The sequence below is a fragment of the Siphateles boraxobius genome, unplaced genomic scaffold, assembly GCF_051911475.1.
Source record: "Siphateles boraxobius isolate OS27281-9 unplaced genomic scaffold, OSU_SipBor_1 9, whole genome shotgun sequence".
Lineage (NCBI taxonomy): Eukaryota > Metazoa > Chordata > Actinopteri > Cypriniformes > Leuciscidae > Siphateles > Siphateles boraxobius.
In genome coordinates this window covers 3,324,886-3,347,196 of record NW_027509219.1, presented here as the reverse complement: position 1 = coordinate 3,347,196, position 22,311 = coordinate 3,324,886, and the positions used below count along the sequence as shown (strand labels likewise).

Below are 22,311 nucleotides of genomic sequence, written 5' to 3'. Positions count from 1 at the left end.
TACAGCCCCTAATTTACAAGGTGGTGATTTCTTATGAATTTGTACAGTGTGAATCATAAGTATGAAGAAAGTAAGCATGAAGGTCCTCCCCTAAACACGACAGTCAGTGCGGCGTAAGCACATCGTAAAAAAAACGAATGAATGAAATCATACTTATTAGCTACCAACTCACCAAAAACGTAAATTAGTTACGAATTGTTACATGAGATTGTGTGTTCCGAAGATGAAAAAAATTTGGAATGACATAAGGCTGAGTAAATGATGACAGAATTTTATTTTTGGGTGAATCTCAAAATATCAGATCATTTAAAATTTTTATGATTTGACTTGGCATGGTTAGTTAAAAGAGCATTGCGGAAGTTCTGAAATTTCTAACCGTTACTGACACCAGTGGCCGTTAGAGAAACTGCAGCCAGTCTCATGCTCGTTCTCGGTGCGCACGCTCGTTGGCCGCACTAGATAAGGCTTTTTTTCTTTTTTTTTTACTCACGTCCATTTGAAAAACTACTGCTAGCGATTGCCGATGCTAACTAACGGCTGCCGTACGGATGTAAGCCCAAGTAGACGAGAACGCGCATGACGTCAGATTTTGTGAATTTTCGCGCCAATTCGGACCCGACTCCTCCAAACACAATTGAGCCTACAGGCTGATAGAGGCAACCGTGTTGGACAGTCAAGGTGTCATTCTTTCTATTACATTATGTCTATTACATTATGGTTGGCTCATGAATGTACAAATGAAAACTCTATCTTAGAGATTTTTTTAAGTAAAACCCTACACATAGTCCCTTTAAGTAAAATTAAAATAAAGTCAAATGTAATGTGGTGCAACTTCTCAACTTGAATGAATAATATGATATTTGTTTATAAAAGTACTTCTCACCTTGAAAATATATATTTAAATACTTTTTTGATAATGATTAATATAAATCAGGTTGACAATATTTTATTACTTTTAAGTTGGTTACTCCAAATGACATTTCTTAAACTTATTTTGGAAGTCATATACAGTCGAATTGAGAGCATAATAATGAATAATCCATTGGTAAGTTAAGTGTAAACACTGTGAGACTGTGGTTGCTGTCAGTGTCTAAACATTGGATAGTTGACCCAAAATATTTTTTTTGTCATCATACACTCACCCTTGCAGTCAAAACTTGCATGAACTTAAAAACAACAACAACAAAAAAAACCTGAATCAGTTAAATATAGTATTTAGGAGATAATTGTCCAGTCAACAGATTTGACTGCAGGCTCATTTTAGAGTCATTACCCACAAAGCTGTAAACTCAGCAATGGTGCTTGACTTCAACAGCTTCATTATGGTAAGCTCAGCGGTTAAGTGTCTATGAACTATAAAAGTGGATTGAAGCAAATTGGATTAACACACTGAAGACATTGAAATGAAGGCCTGGCGCATTTAATTACATAACACTAAGAGGTTGTGTGTATGACTGCAGTGCATGCTTCATTAGTTACATGATCTTTACTGCAGGCAGATCTTAATTTAAGCAGTATGGCTGAATGTCAACAGCTGTGAGTGTCACCCATGACACATGGGCTAGTTCGGAGACAGTTGTTAGAGGAATTAGCATTTTTGTGACCTTAGGAATGTTTGTGGCTTAAATGTAAAGAGGTTATTCGTGTGCGCCACACTACCAAAGAGGGCATACACATGTGCTGGTTATGTTCTGATTGTTATACAATCTGCTCTCTTTGATAGAATGCAGTATGCAGTATTTACACTGTGCACAATATGCAAATGACCCTGCACAATGTGATCGATCTTCTGTTTATATTGAGATGATCAACTGAGAAGAATAAACCAAAAGCCATTTCATCTGCAATTTCCTTTTCATTATTTGATCATTCTACCATAAGTTACAAAATAACAAATAAATATGCAAAACAGAATAAACTGTGCTTACTTAAACGTCATAATGTCAGTCAATTCTATTCGGATCTAGAATTGCTACATCCCAAATAACATACTATTTGTCCTGACTAGCATTCAAAATTGTGTCCCAATTGTGGTATGATGAACTGAGAAACCCAAAGGTCTACTATTTCTGGTGAAAATTTGAAATCCATGAACACTCCAAGGCCCTGTTTACACCTGGTATTAAGATGCGTTTTGGTTGATCCCGTCACAAGTGGATGACTAAATACAGATGTAAACGGGGTCTACAATTTTTTGAGCTTGTCCACTTTCCACCACTTCCAGATAGGGATGGGAATTGATAAGATTTTATCAATATCAATGCCACTAACGATTCTGCTTATCGATCCGATTCTTTAACGATTCTCTTATCAATTCCTGATAGCACTGTGTGGGAAAAAGTAGTCTTTTTCGGGGGGGAAAACAAGTCGTTTTAATGCTTACACTTGACTAAGCAAACTGTACTTTTTATGTAATTTCTGTAATAAATGGAACCTTATTGTAAAGTGTTACCGATTAGTTATACACCGATTAAACGTCCCGTGAGTTCAGTGTTGGAAAGATCAGTTGTTTTAACCATTCATTAAAACGAATCGGTTCAAATGAGTCATTAGTTCGCGAATTGGACGTGTCATTATCGGACGTGTGCGCGTTGTGTGATTATCCCGCCAGTTGGGACATCCCACAAGATGTGTGTCATCACAGAAAACATTTCATCACTGGATCGTTTTTTTTTTCGTTTATTTGAAGTGTGATTATGTCAGCTGAATGTGCGGAAGACTTTTCAGAGAAGATAAGGCAACGTATTTTAGCACAATTCACACCCAGCGGCAATTCAGGAAAAACAAATCTCCGAATGCTCCACATAAAACTTTAGTCTCCCTACCTTACCATCGTGTCGTTTATTTTGATTAATATGTGCGAGGGAGAGAGGAAGACAGCGCTTAGTTTTGAGACGGTGAAGCCTACTTTCGCCTTGCTCCGAAGAGAGAGAGTGCGTGCGCGCGACCGGGGCTCTCTCTCTCTCTCTCTCTCTGCTCGATCAGTTTAACATGCGCCCTGTCACAAGCGCAGCGGTTCATCTACATTACCAGAGAGAGACAATTTTACTCACTGATCAAATAAGACTTTGCAGGACAAAGATTATCTTTGGACGCGGTGCTATGGTGCTTGATAAAGGACAAAAGGGACAGTTGTGAGTTCACGGTCTGTAGGCCTACATACTATGGCTGACTCAGAGCAGGAGCATCGATAAGAGGACTCGTTAACGTCGAGGGCATACAATATCGATGGATCGTAAAATTTAGAACCGGTTCTCGAGTGGAACCGGTTTTCGATTCCCATCCCTACTTCCAGAGTTAGTTGAAAACGCATTCGACCGGATTGCTTTTGTAGCGTAAACGAAATGCTAATGTGGTTGAATGTGTTTGAGCAGCCACAAAAGACGCCTACTCTCTGCCTACTGACATAACGCGTAAACATTATGGGAAGCGCACTAGCCAAGCAGGATTTTAACTTTGTTGGCTGGAGACCCAAGTTTGGTTTGAAGACAAAAATGTACCAAGCACAATGTTCTCTCACCATTCCTGATGTCTAACACACAATCAACAGCGTCGGTGTGATTTTTGCGGCTGTCAGAGCAGAAACTAAAGTCTCTGGGTGCATTCATATGTGAATTGCGCAAACTTATTTTGTCCATTCAGATCAAAAGATCTGAAAAAAACCTTTCATTTACCCACCCATAGACCCTCCCGTCTAAGACATCAGGACAGAAGTGGTTGACAAGAGACGAATTAAAACACCAGGTGTAAACGGGTATGTGTCTCCATCTACTTGTGATCCAATCGACTAAAACACATCCTAATGCCAGCTGTAAACAGGGCTTAAAAGCTAATACTGCACAGAATACATTGGGGGAGGATTCGGTTCAGAACTACAAAAATTTATATAAAGTCTTAAAAAAACTACAAAAATGGTGAATGTGTTTTGTAAACCTTAAGTAAGGTTTTGGTAAAAATATATCTGTTATATTTCATCTGCAACAACATTGTAAACTTTAATAAAGATAAATTTGTCCATTTAAATGCATCAAAAGCATGATTATTAGGGGTGTAACAATATATCGTGTCACAGTATATCGCAATACAAAATTGCAGCAATATGTATTGTGGAAAGTTCACCCAAAATAAAAATTACTGTGTGAGAAAAAATTCAAGTTTTATTGTAAGTACTACATTAAACTACTATATATAATGTTGAATATAATGTATAATAATACAATGGGGGAATATCTGTGGGTCCTGATAATGCCAAATGTCTGATGTTACCAGTAAAAAGTGGCCTACATTATTTTAAATATGTCTAGTCAGTGACACAGTGCAATCATATTCAAACTAAAATAATTCTGAATTTTCAGCTTCAGAATCATGAATATGTTTATTCTGATATCTCTATTGTCCTGGGTTATCAGCACCAAGTCCTAGCCTGTGCATTTACACCTCAAATTTAGCATTAATCAACACTACATTTTTCGTTAACCTTTTATCATATGTCTAGAGTATCGCAATAATATTGTATCGTGAGTTCAGTATCGTGATATATATCCATGAGGGTATTGTTCAGAGGTGGAAAGAGTAATAAAATATTCTACTCAAGTAAAAGTACTACTACTTCAATGAAATTTTACTTAAGTACAAGTAAAAGTACCGGTCTAAAAATCTACTCAAGTAAAAGTAAAAAGTAGCTCATTTAAAATTGACTCAGAGTAAAAGTTACTGAGTTACTTTTTTAACAGCGGGGGTGGGGTGGGGTGGGGGACCCTCCCGTGTAGGGTTGAAATGGTATAAGATTTTCACAGTATGGTAACGTCTCAGAAAATATCACGGTTTACAGTATTAATCAATTGTTAAATAAATAAACTGTATTATTAAATTATGGGTATTATTATTATTATCATCAGTTAAAATGACAGTTAAATTAATGAAAACAGGATTTTTTTTTGGTTGAACAAATGCTTTTATTATAACAAACTTGAAATAATTTGTTTGTTTATTAAAATTTCAATAAAACATGTCTAATCAATTAAATTTGATAATTAATAATGAATTAGATTAACAACTTATTTTTAACATTAATAATTTACTAAAATGTTTAAGAATAATATTGTCCTATGAAATGTATTTTATTCAGAAAATTAATGTTTCTTTTTATTAGGGGTGTAACGATATTCGAACCAAACTGAAGAACCGCGATACAGAACCCACGATTCGAATGGCGATACTCTCATGGCGTACCGAACACGCCCCGCCCTGCAAGCTACCCCGGCCCCGCCCAGCCCGGCTAATTGATTGGACCTGGAATCAGTGTTGCCAAGTCCGCTTATTATAAGCGACTTTGGGCTTGTTTTTCTGTAAAGTCGCTTACAAATATTGGTAGTCGCGTTTTTTTTTGGGCTTGTTTCTAAAGTGTAGTTGCTTATTTGGGCTTGTTCTCAGCTCGTTGAAAAGCAGATATTTTCTATATGTTATTTAAACGTAGGAGTTTGTCTTGCCTGTTCCCTCTGTCTCTCCCCTTTCCCTATACACAGAGTTTTTTCCCCACCCACATCCTGCTTCTAATTGGCTCTGACCCAGATGGCAATAAGTACTAGCCAATCAGAGGCAGAGCAGGGCAATCGGTTTTTTTTCTGGTTAGGAAAACGTCAGTGAGTGACGTTTAAATGAAAATACGTGCGAGTCGCGACTGTCGCGACTGATGGTGACTGGACTGTAGGAGAGTTTTTATATATAAATTATATTTTAGATATTATAGATATAGATATTATAGTTTAATATTGTTTAACCCTTTAACTGTCACTCCCCCTTTTTTCGCATAGACATGAAAATCACTATTCAAACTTAAATGGTTGTAATTCAAGAATGCTTTGGAATATAGACCTATGGTTGGTCTTGTTTTAAAGAAGACATTTGCCAGATTAATGTTGAAATGAAGTATTATGAAGTTATGAAAGTGAAACAGAAAAAAAGTTATACAAGTTTGAGTTTATGAAAATGAACAATGTAAAAATATAATTATTTATATTTTATATAAATTATATATATTACAAAATATATTTTACTCTAAAACTGCCAGAAAATGTAAGCCAAAAATCTGAAGAAGTTGTGTTCCAAATTTTAGGTTGATATCTCAAAAAATGAGCTTTCAGTAAGATTTTATTTGGCCGCAGTACCAAAATTTTTCACTAGATGGACAGCCAAGCTTCATTACAGAAGAAAAATAAACTACCGTGTGCACAGTTTTACAAAACTAGGCACAGTTTACCAATCTGTCCACATGGATGTAAATTGACAATCTGTACCCACAGTTTAAAGCTATCTGTCACCACGGATTGTAACAGTAGCGGTAGCGCGGAGTAAACGCGAGTAAACGCGAGTAAACGCGAGTAAACGCGAGTAAACGCGATCATCTCTTCCTCAGTTACAGAATAAACATGAATGGACACCTGAAGATATGTTGAAAAATACAGTATACTTACTGAAAGGCATCATAACTCGTGTAATCGCTCAATCAGTGTTTCATCAGCGCAAAGACGTCAATAAAACTGCATAGCTTGTCACTAGCATTATATTTACCTCAGCAGGAAGTGATTAAGTTTCCACAACTTGTTGGTTCCTAGAGAAATTAACTCTTGCACTAAATAAATGCACAATATTATCCTATATATTATATTTTACTTAACCTGTTAATTATATCTTGATTATTTAAAGTACGTTTAAAATATCTTTAATGAAAATGACAGCAACTGTGTAAATTATTATATTTCAATAACAAATTAGAGTAAAGTTAATGCAAAAACTGACAAAGACACAATTTTTTCATTAAACCACTGTTTAATTTTTTTTTTTAGCTTTCTAAACCGAACCGAACCGAGACATCAAAACCGTGGGAAAACCGAACCGTCAGTTTTGTGTATCGTTACACCCCTACTTTTTATGATTTAATCCAAATATATTATCAAAAACGGTGGTAATCAAATGTAAATTTAAACTTGTGTCCTTTTATTTTTTGGGGAAGCGCTGCAAAAAAAAGATTTCCTAATTTAAACCATGGACAAAAAAAAATATTCCTATAAATAATGTTCAAATAAAATGTATTATTATTGTTATTATTATTATTATTTTGAGAAGTAGGCTACGTTCTACTGTATGCCTACAATAGTAATATATTTCTGTCATAATTTCTCCTAGTAAAACCGAACTTTTATTTTGACGGGTTGTGAAGACCTGTTAAAAGTGTATTTGACAATGGATTTTCTCAAATAAAATTATGAAAATGCTCATTAGGCGTTCTCTCAGAGCAGCTCTGGAAATGTTCATGTATTCATATCCTCAAATTGTTTGTGAGACGCTGAAAACACCATGAATGTCACGAGTACTTGAGTATGTAGTAGACAAACGCAGCTCAGCAGAACAAATAGGGTTAACTTATATATTTACTTGCAGTATTTTTGTGCTTAGCTTAATTATCCACAGACCATGTCGCGATTGGGTTTATTGCACAGTTCTACTTTCCATGTATTCATCCATCCATTATTTTGTATGTTTTGTGACATCTGCATTAAGTGAATTCCATTTTCATGACTGGATTCCGGGATTCCCTTTGCACCACGTAAATCGGGACATACCTTTATCTGCAGGAGGGATGGTGTCCTATATCCTCTTTTTGCAGCCACTTTGCGTCCACATTTTTTGCAAATTGGATATCTATCCTCGAGGACAACCACGCTTTTTTTATACTTTTCATACTGGCCATAATTCGCTTGGCGCTTAGCTTTCAGCTTCAGCTGGGCGTCACCTTTTTTGCGCGTTTGTTCTCCCGCCCTTCAATCAATTCAGTAGTTTCCGGAGTGTGTGATTTCCCCCCCCCTTGTATTATTATTTTTTACTCAGTAACGGATATGATTTCAAATGTAGCGAAGTACAATACTTCAAAGAAAACGTACTTAAGTAAAAGTAAAAGTACAGATTTTAAAAACTACTTTAAAAAGTAGAAGTACACAAAAAAACTACTCAATTACGTAACGCGAGTAAATGTAATTCGTTACTTTCCACCTCTGGTATTGTTACACCCCTAATAATTATGAAAAGTTTCACCCATGAAAGACTTTTCTCTCCAATACGGTATAAGAAGAATTGAGTTGAGTAAATTTAAGGGGTAATTATTTGCTGGCAAGATGGGCTTTAAATAAAACTTAGCTGTGTATGCAGTAGAAAAAAAGAAAAAGAAATTGGTGCTACAAGACTAGAGAAAACCCTTTTCTCAACACTCATAATGCACCCCTCAGTCAATCCGACTATTTTCAACAAACGCCCCAGAGCCGTCAAAAATGGTCCAATTGTCACAAATTGGCAGAGAGAGTACACATTGTTCATTTACATATACTACAGACACTATAACAATGCAAAGCTGGTTGACAATCTGCAAGTTTATGATGAGAGTATGCATATAACAATGCTAGTTATATTAATAATGAATTATACAACTACTATAAGTATATCCAATCTTCCCCGTATAAATACAGTACACTCATGTAAAGTGATATGTAATGTATAGCAAATCTCAACTACTTGATTGTTAAATCAGCAAAAACTATATTGTGTTTTGTTTTATGCTAGTCTATATGTGTATTTTGTACAATCTTTGTATGTATACCGCACTTGTTCTTGCAATAAAAAAAATGGATATAATGAGATGAGTCAAGATTATACTACTCCCCTTTCAACTATTGAACATTCATGCCTGATGAAGGTCGTGGGACCGAAACCTTGCCAATAAAAGTTTCTACTTGCAAGTTGCAGATAGTGTGCGGGAGTTCCTTGTTTGCAAACTATCAAACATTAAAAGGAAATTTAAAAGTGTAAAAGCATTAACAAATTACTACAACAGACCATGAATAACTCCCAATTATTTCCGCAGCAATATTACGGACGTGCTAAATATCACTGTAGTAATATATGTCTGTATTGTGTAACACTTAGCCTTAATCAAAAATGTTCTTTAACAGGAACATTGAGTGATATATTCAAAATTATTTCTGTCATTGTGACAGACAATACATATTCTATTCACCTGCATAAGAAGCATTCCAGTAAACACTGCTAATAGGGATTAGAAGTGAAAAGTGAGACAATTACAGTTTAAAGCATCCGTTTGAAAACAAACCTGGAAAGAGACACGAGGATTTGTGGAGAAAAGCAAGAAATTCTTGGTGCATTCCAGTGAATTAATAATGGGATATATCGTAAATTAAATCGGGAAAGCGGACCACAAATGCGCAGTATATGTTGTCCTTTTTTATACTGTTACAGTAGAAAACAAACAAGGGGAAAAAATAATCAGGAGGAAATGAAAGCAGCAACTGAAAAGAGCTCTTGCCATAGATATTCTTCATATACCATGTCACACTAAAATACCAAATGTTACGTTATTCTCTTGAAGTCTGAACATGAGAACTTGAAGGACATTTTACTGTTCATTCAGTCAAACTGACAGATGAGGATTATTTCTAATCAAAAAGTAAGTACTTGCATAATTGAATGCAAGTACAAAATGTCTTGGTTCAGTTTGAAGCTCTTGGGTCATCGTGTTTTTGTCATTGAGTAAACATCAGACAGCCCTATGAGAGAGCGTCCTTGCCTCGTGTGTGTGTGTGTGTGTGTGTGTGTGTGTGTGTGTGTGTGTGTGTGTGTGTGTGTGTGTGTGTGTGTGTGTGTGAATAATGGATGATAGGCAACTGACTTATTCATTAGTGTTTCTAATGGCCGCCATCTGTCGGCCCTCAGCTGTCATGCTCATTGTGTTCTGGTGTGTTTGTTTCAGACTGTGTTAGTGGTACTGTTGGTTTTAGTTGGGTAGTCTAGTTTGTCTAGCTGGGTTTAGTCTTTCGTAAAGGAATAGTCCACCGGATGAATTAGTTGCCCATTTCACACATTATACTGGTAAATTATAAACCATAAAATTACCAGATTGATTTATCATGTAAATATACCATATATATGCTATTCAAATATTCTTTTTACAGTTAAGATACCTTTAACACACCAGGACCAAAATACTGGTAAACACTTGTGATCTCATTTGCGGTCTGATTGTATTGAAAAGTTTTCCTCTTTTTAGGGTTCATTTCTTAGACATTTGGACAAGTGAACCGCCCAGTCGGCCCCCAGTGACCTCTCTAAGGCTTATGATGCACCTTGACTGTTAATCAGCTTTTTACTATTGCACTTTTATATATTGGACCACTTTTATTTATTTTTTCTTTTTATTGTGTGGGTGTAGTCCGAGCCAGTGTTGTTTGTTCTGTGTTTTAACTTGAAAAATCCTTAAAATAATAATAAATAAAAAAAAAACACTTGTGATTTCAACCATCAAAAATGACCTTTAAACAATTATTGTTATCATTATTATTTTATAGCTATGTTGATATAGAATCACCCCCCCAAATCGTGCAGCTTTTTATAAAGTATGAACCTTAACTAACTTGCAAAGAAAAACTCTCTTCAGAATGTTTTGTCGCTGTGAAATTAGTTTAAAGAGAAAAATGTCAAAGACTGTTACGGCCATGTGTCCAAACACACGCTTATCACTGTCACCTTTTACTCAGCCGTCCAATCACAATGGAGGAGGGGCAACACGAATACCACAATGACCAAAGCAAAATACAGTGCTCCCAGGGGTAACACTTTTGTGTTATGAATTGAGTCATGAATCAAGCTAGTGTAGCTATAGAAGCTTTTGCTTTCTCATAGTTGTGTGCTTGAGGATTTCAGAGTACTGAAGGTTCAGTAGAATCTACGCAAGGTTTTTTATAATAGTTGGTTCGGTGCTGCACATGCAGGTCTACAGTGTTTTGGTGGGAAGTGTGTGAGTCGATGCTGAATGGATGAGTCATAGTTCTGCTGCCAGTTCTGCCCTGCTCCGACCTCCTGCGAGGAGATTTCTAACACACACAAGAAGGACGACAGGAAATGAGAGATGGAAGGTGAAAGGAAGCGATACCTCCTCTCCAACAAAGCTGTTTAAATTTAGCACAGTCCTGAGTCACTGTCTATGTGTGTTTTTATGTTTGTGCGTATCTGTTTGTATTGTTTCTGTTCTGCTTGATTAACTTCCATTAAGTGAAAGGTGAAGCAGGCCTACGTAGTTTCTGCGACACTAATGGCACCTTGCAAAAATAAAGCATATTTTCAAGCAACCTTGCAACTCAAACATCATAAACACAGCTCTTAAGGCCCCGATGAACTTCAAGCGAAATCAAAGAACAAACTACAGTAACTTAATTTCTAACAAAATCAGGCCAAAATGAAGTTCGTTTCGAGTCCGGTTTGGGAGTTCGAAACTACTATTAAAATACCAAAAAAATAAAACAAAATTGTACTTCTGATGAAATGAGACGGACACTATTTTTCATGTTAAATATGGCAAAGCTGCTTGATTTTAAGCAGTCTATTGTATAAAGTGCTTTAAAAATAAACGTGACTTTACTACAATGTCAAATTGCAGAGCTTGTGCAAACATATCCACGTTGATATGATCAGATGCTTTTCTTATGCTTTATTTAAAAAAATACTTGCTGTTTTCTCAATTTTGTTGTGTTTATTTTGTTATTGAGAGGAAAGCGCATAGCACATATTTACATAATATTCATCTAAATGCTGCAGTCAGCTTTGTGGGCGGCGTCAGATGTTCGCTAACAGACTATCGCTGGTCACGTATTTCAAACTTCGTTTTGACCCTAAACGAAGAACGAAAACGAACTTTGCCGTGAGTATATCGGGGCCTTCTTTAACGGTTCTTGTGAAAGCATGTCTCAACAGTGCAAAGTATGCTACTTTCAATAATAGTACATTTTAGGAATACTTTTAGCTGTGTTGCTATGTGTCATGAGTAATCAACTAAGTAGACTACATGAGCAAGCATCTCGCTTATATTAAACTCATCCAACATAGCTGCACCAGGTGCATTTTTTCTCACATCAAAGTAAACATAATCTGTTACATTTTTCTTTCTGAATGGCTGCAGATGGTATTGCAGGTATTCATCTATTTTGCCCCATTGGCTTGACATGTAGTAAAATGCAGTGAATTTTGGCTTGCACTTCTTCCCACACCGGCTAAACCCCCTCTGGCTCCGCCTACTACAGTAGCCCCGCCCCAAACTCTCGCTACAGGTTGAGCTGGAAAGTGATTGACGGATCTGAATGTTTTGATGGTGCATGGGAGGGTCAATGTTTACACTTTTGAGTGAGATAAACCCATGAAAGGCATACTAACAATAGTCAATGAACAATAAAATGGATAAGGAGAATGTATTTTAACAAAAAAAAATCTTTCATCACCTTTAAGCCAGGGGTGTTATCTCTCTGAGGAGGAATAAGAGGCAGTGCAAATTGGATTTCAAATCAATAGAGAGAAATGTCTCCAAGCATTGTTCAATTTCATACTTTGCCCTTGAGTATTGGGTATACAAACAAAGCTGTAATTTTATATTTGTACCTGTGTAAAATAGCACAATACAGAAATGACACGTGAGACACACTGTGAAGAAACCGGAGTAGTGCATGCTGGGACACAGGGTTCACATCACAATAGAGATGGCACAGAAACAGTCACAGACGGTTTTCTCAGCCTTTTGATTGTCTCTGTCTCTAGATAGTAGATTGATGCCGCCACTGTAGTTATTTGTCGTTTGTTATTTGTATCAATCTTTTAGAGATGGGACTACTTTCATAGGTGGATTAATGTCTCATTATGGGTTATTGACATAATTCCTGTTTGTGTACTTTGTATTGAAGTAGCTTTCATACCATTTTCAAGAAACTTTCAATATAATTCATCTAAAAATGTCTTGTAATCTAACATTTTCCTGACGCGTTGAGGATATGAATGTCTACACATCTTAATCATTATTTTGCAAAAAGTTATTAATTTATAAATATCATGAACCGTATATATATATATACTATGAACTAGTTTGTATTCTTTTGTATATGTTCGTCAGACAATTTTAAGTACAGTTTTTGACATTATGCCGCTAAAAAATATAGGTTACAATTAATTAAAAAATGAAACATGCTCATCATGGGGTGTTTAAGTCATTGAATGTATTAGTTACATTTGCTATGAAAAAAAGGTTATAGATTCATACAAAAAAAAAAAGTTATGTCATTGACCCTGAAAATAATTTTTTTATACCAATGTTGTTACCACAGCATATACTTTAGAATTCTACTCCTTTATTTAAAAAGTCAAATATATATGAATATTACACATGAAACAATAGAATATGGCATTAAAGTGTTTCTCAATTAATAAACGTAGCTTCAATCTTTTCCTCTTAAAGAAAACGGTAACAAAGAAATACATTGTGAGAAGCATGTACTTTTCTTTTTTTCTTGTCTCGATTAGGCTTCATTTACTGTAAAGTACTGGTTTCTTGACATCCTGAAGTACATCCATTCCAGGTCATTTTCTCACACGTAAACCATGTGAAAGTAGCTGGATTTACTTAAGTTAAAAGATTAGGTAAATTTGCAGTCTCATGCCAACACGTGTAATGTTTGAGTCGAACGTGGAGCATTCCTTTAAGATGCTGCAGTTTTGAGGACCGTAAGCTTCTCAGTCCAGCCTATTAGAGATTCTTTGTAAGCTGCAAAAAACAAGATAGTGGGGTGATATTTATAGACCCTTACATAATCACATTCTCAGTTTACTTAGGACTACACCCCACCTCATCCGAAGTGCGTGTGTGTGTGCTGCTTGCGTGTTTTGCGGTGAGGACACAGGCGTGGTTTGTTATTTTTGAAGTAATTGCCTTTTTCCGTGTGTTTATCTGAATGCAGACTGAAGCAGCTCTCCTGTACAAAATAAAAAAACACGTATGCAGGGATTACTGTGTGTGCAGAGCGGTGTACTGTTATGTGTGCATATACTATTTTACCTAGCATTTGATTTAATCAGCTTTTGGCAGCAGGTTGTTCTGATTTATATGTCCTGGTTTATATGAAACGGTTTGCTCTCTTAAGACGGGCTGTGAAAAGTACTGTGTACTGTTTCCATGAAAAAGCATTTGAAGTATGCTTATGGGATAGTTCACCCAAAATGAGTTTCTTTCTTCTGCTGAACACAAAAGAAGATATTTTGAACAATGTTGGTAACCAGACAGTTGACATTAGCCATTGACTTCCATAATCTTTTTCTTCCCTATGGAAGTCAATGGCTACCTTCAACTGTTTGATTACCAACATTCTTCAAAATATCTTCTTTTGTGTTCAACAGAAGAAAGAAACTCATACAGGTTTGGAACAACATGAGGGTGAGTAAATTATGAATGACGATTAATGACGATATCATTAGTTCAACCAAATTACTGATTGAACTACTGGAAATATTGATTACTGGTGTAAATTCTTATCTCATTAAGTGTTATAACCTCTAAGGGATAACAGTGGTGATGATTTTACCTTGGATGCAAGCGATAGTGAGCCTGTAGTGTAATCGCACATAGTGAGGGCAATCAGAGTGGCAAATGAACTGCTGTCTGAGGCCCCATCCACAGTACTACGTTTTAGTTTAGAAACGGAGACCTTTTGCTACGTTTGCACCTCTCGTCCACACTAAAACGGCAAAAACGAAGACCTAAAACGGAGAAGTTTAGAAACCCTGCCGACCCCGTTTTGCGTTTTCAATCTCCGGAGGGCGTTTTAGTGTAGACGGGTCAAAACGGAGGACTTTAGAAACGATGACGCAGAGGCTCACGCTCGGCTCTCTGATTGGGTGTCATACAACAGAAGAAAACACACAACAACAGCCTGGACTACCAGTTACGTTAGTGCAAGTAAATTCTGCATTTTACAATGCTATAACTGCCTACATGCAACGGAGGCAAGCTTATTATTATTCCAGCGATCTGTGACTCTGTGTGCAGCGGCGGTATCGACCGTACATGGAGCGTCGGTTTTGGGTTAATCCGGGAAGAACCAGCGCATGGTGAGATAATTTTATCAATGAAGTTGTAGTTCCTGAAGAATGGTGCGAAAACTTTTGAATGTCCAGATGGGCACTTATCAACCTCAGCGAAATCTGAGGAATAGTCAATCTGTTTTCTGTTTACACCGGCACGCGCATGCCCAGTGTAGGTGAATGGTGACGTGATCCGCGTTTTCTGTCGTTTTAATGTGGACAGAGATCAGTTCTAATACACAGCTGAAACGCTGGTGTGGACGGAGATCGTATTGGTTTTAATTCTCCGTTTCTAATCTAAAACGCAGTAGTGTGGGTGGGGCCTCAGCTGTCACCTCAAAAGAGTGTGAAACCAGACCAACTCTGCAGGGGGCGGTGGGAAAAATCAGCCCAATGTGAAAGCCACCTTAATCTTATGACTAACAGTGTTGGGGTGACTCATTACAAGTAACACGAGTTACGTAATCAGATTACTTTTTCAAGTAACTAGTAAAGCAACACAAACACAATAATATTTCACAAAAAATATCAAATAACTAATGCAAGTTACTTTCTATTCCCATTTATTGTTTGACACCTCTCCTGCCCCTATGTTAAAAGAAATCAGGAGTAAGCGTAGAGGTAGATCTAGACCAGTGTTGGGAAAGTTCACTTTCTACATGAACTAGTTCAAAGTTCAGTTCACAAATTTTAAAATGAAGTAGCTCAGTTCATAGTTCATACTTCACAATTTTGAACTACGTTACGGTTCCAAAAAATGAACTAGTTCATAGTTCTTTTTTTCCATATGTTGCTGCGAGCTATTTATTTTTATTTTTATTATTGCCACAACCCATATACAACCACAGACAGCGGTTATTTTATCGGCGGGCAAAGTTTGCACAGAAATGTAAGATTTTTCCCATCCTCACCGACCTTGCCTTAAAACTGATCATACGATATGACGCCGCCTCACTGCTTTGTCGACTACATGCGACTACATTTTGATGACGCACGGTGCGACACTGGTGGCTTGTGTTGCCAGATTGGGTGTTTTTTTCGCAACATATTAAGGCCTGTTTACTTGTGTTTTATCCGGGTTTTCGCCTGGAAGACTCTATAGAAATCTGGCACCCTATTGAACGAAGTTAAACTGAGAGAGCGTGCGTTCACAGACACCAGAATGAACGCGTTCACAATAACGTTCATCAGGCAGTAATACAGTACATTCAGTTCACGTTCGCCCAAAATATGAACTATCGTTCAATAAACGCGTTCAGGCACAACACTGATCTAGACTAAATGTGAGCATACATTTACTCATCTCACTTGCCCTAAAAGAGATTCAGTATTCCTCAAATTGAATAAAAACAGTGAAATGCAAACTCAGAATATTACGCAAACCTGCAACAATTAAATATGTTAACACACATACAAAGTTCTGTCATGAAACTGTAGATGGCGCAGGCTAATAGGTCCTTTAACTCACCCGTTCATAATCACATCATTATCTATAGGGCGCAGATGATTGGTTCCTGCTGTATCAGGAGCCAATGAGACCTTCAAAAACTTGCTCTGTGTCTGCTGTAGCAGTGCAGCGCGCTTTCAGAAACCCTCCACCTTTCCCAGCTCCACCTGTATCTGCTACGTGTAATACATGTTAGGGCTACACGATATTAGAAAAAACTGACTTTGTGATATGTTGTTTTTCTGCAATATATATTGCGATATGAAAACAATTTCAACAGATGATTTGAATAGCTCTATTTGTAAATAATGAATCATTCTAGAATGATTGGGGTGATATTGTAGAAGAGTGCATCTGAGAAAGCATTTATTTATCAAAACAATAAACAAATTAAGCATAGATAAATACCACAGATCAAAAATGAATTAAGCAGTGCTTATTTGGAGACGGTCTTTGGAGACGGCTTATGGTAGAGAAATGAACATTCAATTGACGGGCAACAGCTCTGGTGCACACTTCTGCAGTCAGCATGCCAATTGCACGCTCCCTCAAAACTTGCGACATCTTTGGCATTGTGCTGTGTGATACAACTGCACATTTTAGAGTGGCCTTTTATTGAGGCCAGCCTAAGGCACACCTGTGCAATAATCATGCTGCCTAATCAGCATCTTGATATGCCACACCTGTGAGGTGGATGAATTAGGCTATCTCGGCAAAGGATAAGTGCTCACTAACACAGATTTAGACAGATTTGTGAACAATATTTGAGAGAAATAGGCCTTTTGTGTACATAGAAAAAGTCTTAGATCTTTGAGTTCAACTCATGAAAAATGGGGGCAAAAACAAAAGGGTTGTGTTTATAATTTTTTTCAGTGTGATTAACTAATATCATTTATCTTTTTTAAAGCTACGAAAGTGATTTTCTCTTTTGTTGTTTGGTTATCATTGTTGACGCAAAAAGCTGCAGGTATATAAGGCTTCAGTCACTTTAAGATAAATGCACGGACCCAATATAATCATGAAATGCATCCATTTTATTGTTTACAACACATAACCTACTGTGTTTACAAGGATACTCGCCAAGACAGATATTTTGACTTAAATTTGTTAAATGTGTCCGTTCAAGCTCAAAAGAAAGAGAAAGAGAACTGAATTCAGTGTTCAGCTCTAGTCTTCTTGCGCTTGATGTTTAAACTGATAGGATCTAAAAACACTTGCAATTGATAAACTTTCACTATGATGGTTAAACTTTTAATTAATTTGCGAATCACATGCATTCCGAACCAGAGCCGATCAACTACGATCCCTATACTTGACATCACACATCCACATTGCGATATCGATATTAAAACGATACACTGTGCAGCCCTAATATACATGTATGCTAATTTGTAAAGGAGCAGCATGTCTTACTTGCTCACAGCAGTGTGTCACGTATGTGTTGGCAGTAGCAAGTCCTGTACTTTGCAGCAATAACCGCAGCAGTAGCAGATCTATTCTGCAGACCAAACATATCTATATTGTCATACATGCCAAACACTCTGAGAGTTGTGATGACAGAAATATACTACTTTATGCATTTAATCTCACTTTATTAGCCAATGTCTTTGCAGCTGACCTTTTAATGATCCAGTTTAACCATATGAATATGCAAAAAAACTTTAGAAAACATCACATTTGTTACTATTTTTTTTTTCTGAAGTAAGAGTGTTAAACTTTCTTCTGCTTCGTCCTATTCTAGAATGGCAGCACAGCTGAAAGTTTTTTTTGAGCTGCTCTCTCTTTACAGACGTGAATTGACATTTCCTTCAACCTGAGGCTATTAATTTCACTTCTGGTGTAAAAAGTTTTTTTACCCAAAAATATAAGTTTTGTTATACATTTTTATTAGAAACGAACAAGCAAGCCCAGGCCAGCTGAGAAAAAGTAATGCAAAAGTAACGTAATGCATAACTTTGCATAAAAGGTAGCCAAGTAGTTACAGCTGTTACTTTTGAAGGGAGTAAAGCATTACTTTTAAAAGTAACTTGCCCCAACACTGATGACTAATATGCTGAAAACGGCTCTGTCAATGTTTATTGTCTTGTCACATTAACAGTTAGGCTAAAGAATATATTATGTAAATCACTTAAATTTATATATTGTTTCAATGCAAAACACAACATTTGACGAAAGTTGAGTAGGCATCCCTGGATGCTTCTTTAATACCTTTAACAATTCTGTTGTAAAACATGCTTCAAATATTAATCTTACATTACACTCTTTTACCGTTAAATCTGAAGCACGACTTCTTTGATTAGCCATTTTGATGTTGTTGAGCACTGATCAGCTCAGATGAAACATTTGAATCAATCAAATATCTTTGCAGATCTAAAGTATAGTTATTATTTGCCAATTTCACAACTTTTATTATATATAAAAATGTAGAGGTCCAGAACTGGGGTGGGGTACGGTCATGCACACAGACTATTCATGGACTTTCTGAAAATCAAAATTCTGAAAACATGAGACTTTTATGTGCTATCAAATTTTCAGACAATAAAGTTCATTGTTACTCTCCCTATGCCTTTGACAGTTGCAGGTTTCTGGACAGAGCTCCTCTTGTCTAGTTGCTCAGTTGGACTGACATTTGTGACATTTTATTTTATTTTTGTTGGACCTCATGGTGCTTCATCCCAGCTAACAGCTTAAACTGATGACCATACGTGCCTTGTCAGCGTAACTATTTATGTTGCGACAGTCAAGAAAGTGAGATTCCTGGATTTGTTTTCAGAATGTAATTTTGGTGTCAGATGATAAAAGTGACGTTGTTGAATTGCTATTCTGTTGGTAATATTTTTTTTGACTGATCAGCCTGCTGGCAGACATGCAGTAGACCAACCAGTTCAACCTTAGTTAAAAGGATATGCTAGTCTTTTTATATAAAAAGACAGGTAGAACTCTTAGTCTTATCAGCAGCATTGATCGTACCTGCTTCTTTTTTTTATGAGGAACCTCGCAAAGTCAGCCATATTGTTTCCATATTCTATGTCTGCACAACTAAGTGCACAGCTAAAAATAGATGCAAAATATATATTTGGGAAAAGGTTTTGCTGTGAGTTGCAACAAGATCTCAGGTTTTAGGCTACATCATCCATTTTGTATCTAATACATTTCAACTCTCACATTTCTCTACAAGAATTGAAATCCTACTCAAATAAAATAAAGGATCTAAGGTAGATTCTGAAGAACAGTGCTAAATGAAAAACAATATGATCATGTTGCCATCTTCAGCATCAGTGAATGCTTTAACCCTTTTTTAACAGTTGTGTATGAATTCCTCAAGTGTCCTGAGTGTGAAAAGATGGATCTCAAAATCATACAGTCATTGTTGGCAAAGTGTTCGAATATGCAGAAGATGCTAGACAACCAATCAGTGTCCAGGACCTTGAGGATTTTTCTGAAGAACCGTGCTCAGTTTAACTGCTCAGGACAAACAAGGGGCTTGTGAATAACTATCACAAAACATAAAAACAGTTGTTGATCATCCAGACAACAACAAAATAACATGCAATTTTTATGATTTTATTTTTATTTTTAAAAATATTAATAGCATCTTGAATATTCTGCAAGGGGTATGTAAACCAATGAGAAGAACTGCAAATGGGCCATAACTTGGTGTTTTTTATGTTGCTCTGCAGTTTCTAGGTTGTTTTGGGTTGTTGCTAGTTGGGCTGTTCTGATTCAATCTGACTCAGTTTTTTCTCATGAGATTTATTTTGAGCTTTGTATAATTTTTTTATTTTATGTGTGGATTGCATTCATATAATTTCCTATTGTTTAATTACTAATGAAACAAGTTGTCTAAAGGTACGTTTACACGACAACAATGTACCAAAAACAGAAACGTTTTTCCTTTGTGTTTTTCACGTACGTTCACACAACGTTGTCAAAACGATCCCCGTTCACACGGATCCGTGAGAACGACTAAAAACGCTGTATTCTGCTGTCAGGCCAGTAGATGGCAACGAAACACCATGCACCTATAGACTGAACACTTAATATGCATGTGCATGATGTCAGCGTTTTCTTTTTGTAGATTAGACCGAGACGATGACGGTATCGTTTTCAAAAACGTGCACTTTGAAATACGTTTTCAAAAGTTTTCAGGCCCCCAATATGCCATTCCCATGTAAATGAACGACCAAAACGCATAGAAAGTTTACTTACTTAATAAGTAGTAACCCTGAAACTTCCAAACAGGTGCAAGCGAAACTGAAATGGATTTAAAGTAATAGCACGTCTCAATATGAGTCATAAAATTTGAGGTAACATTTCTAGCACAAACGATCCCTGATGAGTTATTTGTTGAACTTTAAATAATTAATCCCAAGTATGAGCATTAGTTATTGTGGTCCACCAAAGGTTTTTAGGAGCACTTTCTCTTACTGTCAGACATAATATAATTAAAATGAGGTTAACCTATCTGTAATGTGATTGTACACCGTGTCCACTGACAGTCACTCTGAATGCAGAAGGGAACCAATGTTCAATACCTCCTTATTTCCCTGGACAAAGGTTGCCAGTGTTCCTTGTGATGCTGTGTTACATTTGTTGAATTACAAATGAGATCGATTTGCGTTTCTGTGCATGTGAGCTCTCAGTAGCTCGACTGTCCTGTGTTTAAAGATTTTCAGGCTGTTGGTTTTCTTTCCACAGGTGGTTTTGCTATCGTATTTCTGGTGAGGACTCATCAGGGCGTCCGCTGTGCGATGAAGAGAATGTATGTGAACAATGAATATGACCTTCAAGTATGCAACAGGGAGATTCAGATTATGGTGAGACATTGCCTTCTTGCCTTCTTTACATGCCTTACACATTTTTTGTAATCTTCCTGCTGCTCAACTGGGAGAACATGACACTAAAGGCACAAACATACTGATCAGATATATAACCAAGGTTGCTTTTTTTTATTTTTTTTAACATCTGCCAAATAAATTAATGTCAATTGCATATCACCACGGGCAGCAGTTAACAGGGTCCAAGCTGAAAAAGGGGAGATAATGACCACAATTTCCAAATTTGCCATAACAGAATAGTTATATGTGTGAATTTGAATTTACAGATATTTTAGTTATACTTTTCCCTATTGGCGGAATTTGACAAAAACTAATATCTGTCTGCAGAATGTCCTGTTATTGACGCCTACCAAATTTCATGCAGATGTGACCAGATGTTCAGTGGCTATATAGGCCAAGTGACTATGGGTTACAGCCAAAAATTTAATTAGCATTTGTTTGCTAACAAAAAAAAATTGACAAACTAGCTTTGATTTGTACTTATTTATTTGTTTGTTTGTTTGTTTATTTATTTATTTTGTGTCAGCAGGGATTGACAGAGCTTAATGATCAAATAAGCCTGAACGCGGTTTGCCTTGTGCACAGCTTTGGAATATGACACAGCGCTGCCCACAAGGCTATTGCTCAATACGGCTTATTTTTATTAACGAGTTATTTTGTCTTTGAGTTGTTATATACTGTATTTCTACTTGTTCTAAGTCATTAGCACTGGTAGCACAGTAAAAATAAATGCATTTGTGCAAGAGAGTGATTGCGTGTGAATTATTTCTACCTAGCAGAGTCTCTCTACTAATAGTAAAGCTGTGGGTTTAGTTACTAAGAAATCTATGCTAGACCTTTTCAGTTCCTAAGCTATTTTATTGATAAATCACAGAAGTGTTGACAACATTCCTGTTCTTCTGAATGTTTGTGTGCGCGCGATCTGCACGTGATGTGCAAGTTTCTGTTTCTGTGTGTGTGTGTGTGTTACAATCCAGCAGTGCATTAGTTTAGAACGGTAATTAACTTGCGTGTACAATAAGCTGTTTAAAACATGAATACACCCGGTCAATATTGAGCATCCAGATG

The 22,311-nt window shown here is 36.6% G+C and overlaps 1 protein-coding gene across 13 annotated transcripts in view; it reads left to right on the top strand.

Moving 5' to 3' along the window:
• Positions 1-22,311, top strand: part of aak1a (AP2 associated kinase 1a) — a 76,129-nt gene that overhangs the window by 9,379 nt on the left and 44,439 nt on the right. For all 13 annotated transcript variants that reach the window (XM_077223770.1, XM_077223769.1, XM_077223768.1 and 10 more), the window contains exon 2: positions 21,104-21,222. In XM_077223770.1, coding sequence (XP_077079885.1) covers positions 21,104-21,222 — 119 coding nt within the window. The remainder of the gene's footprint in view (positions 1-21,103; positions 21,223-22,311) is intronic.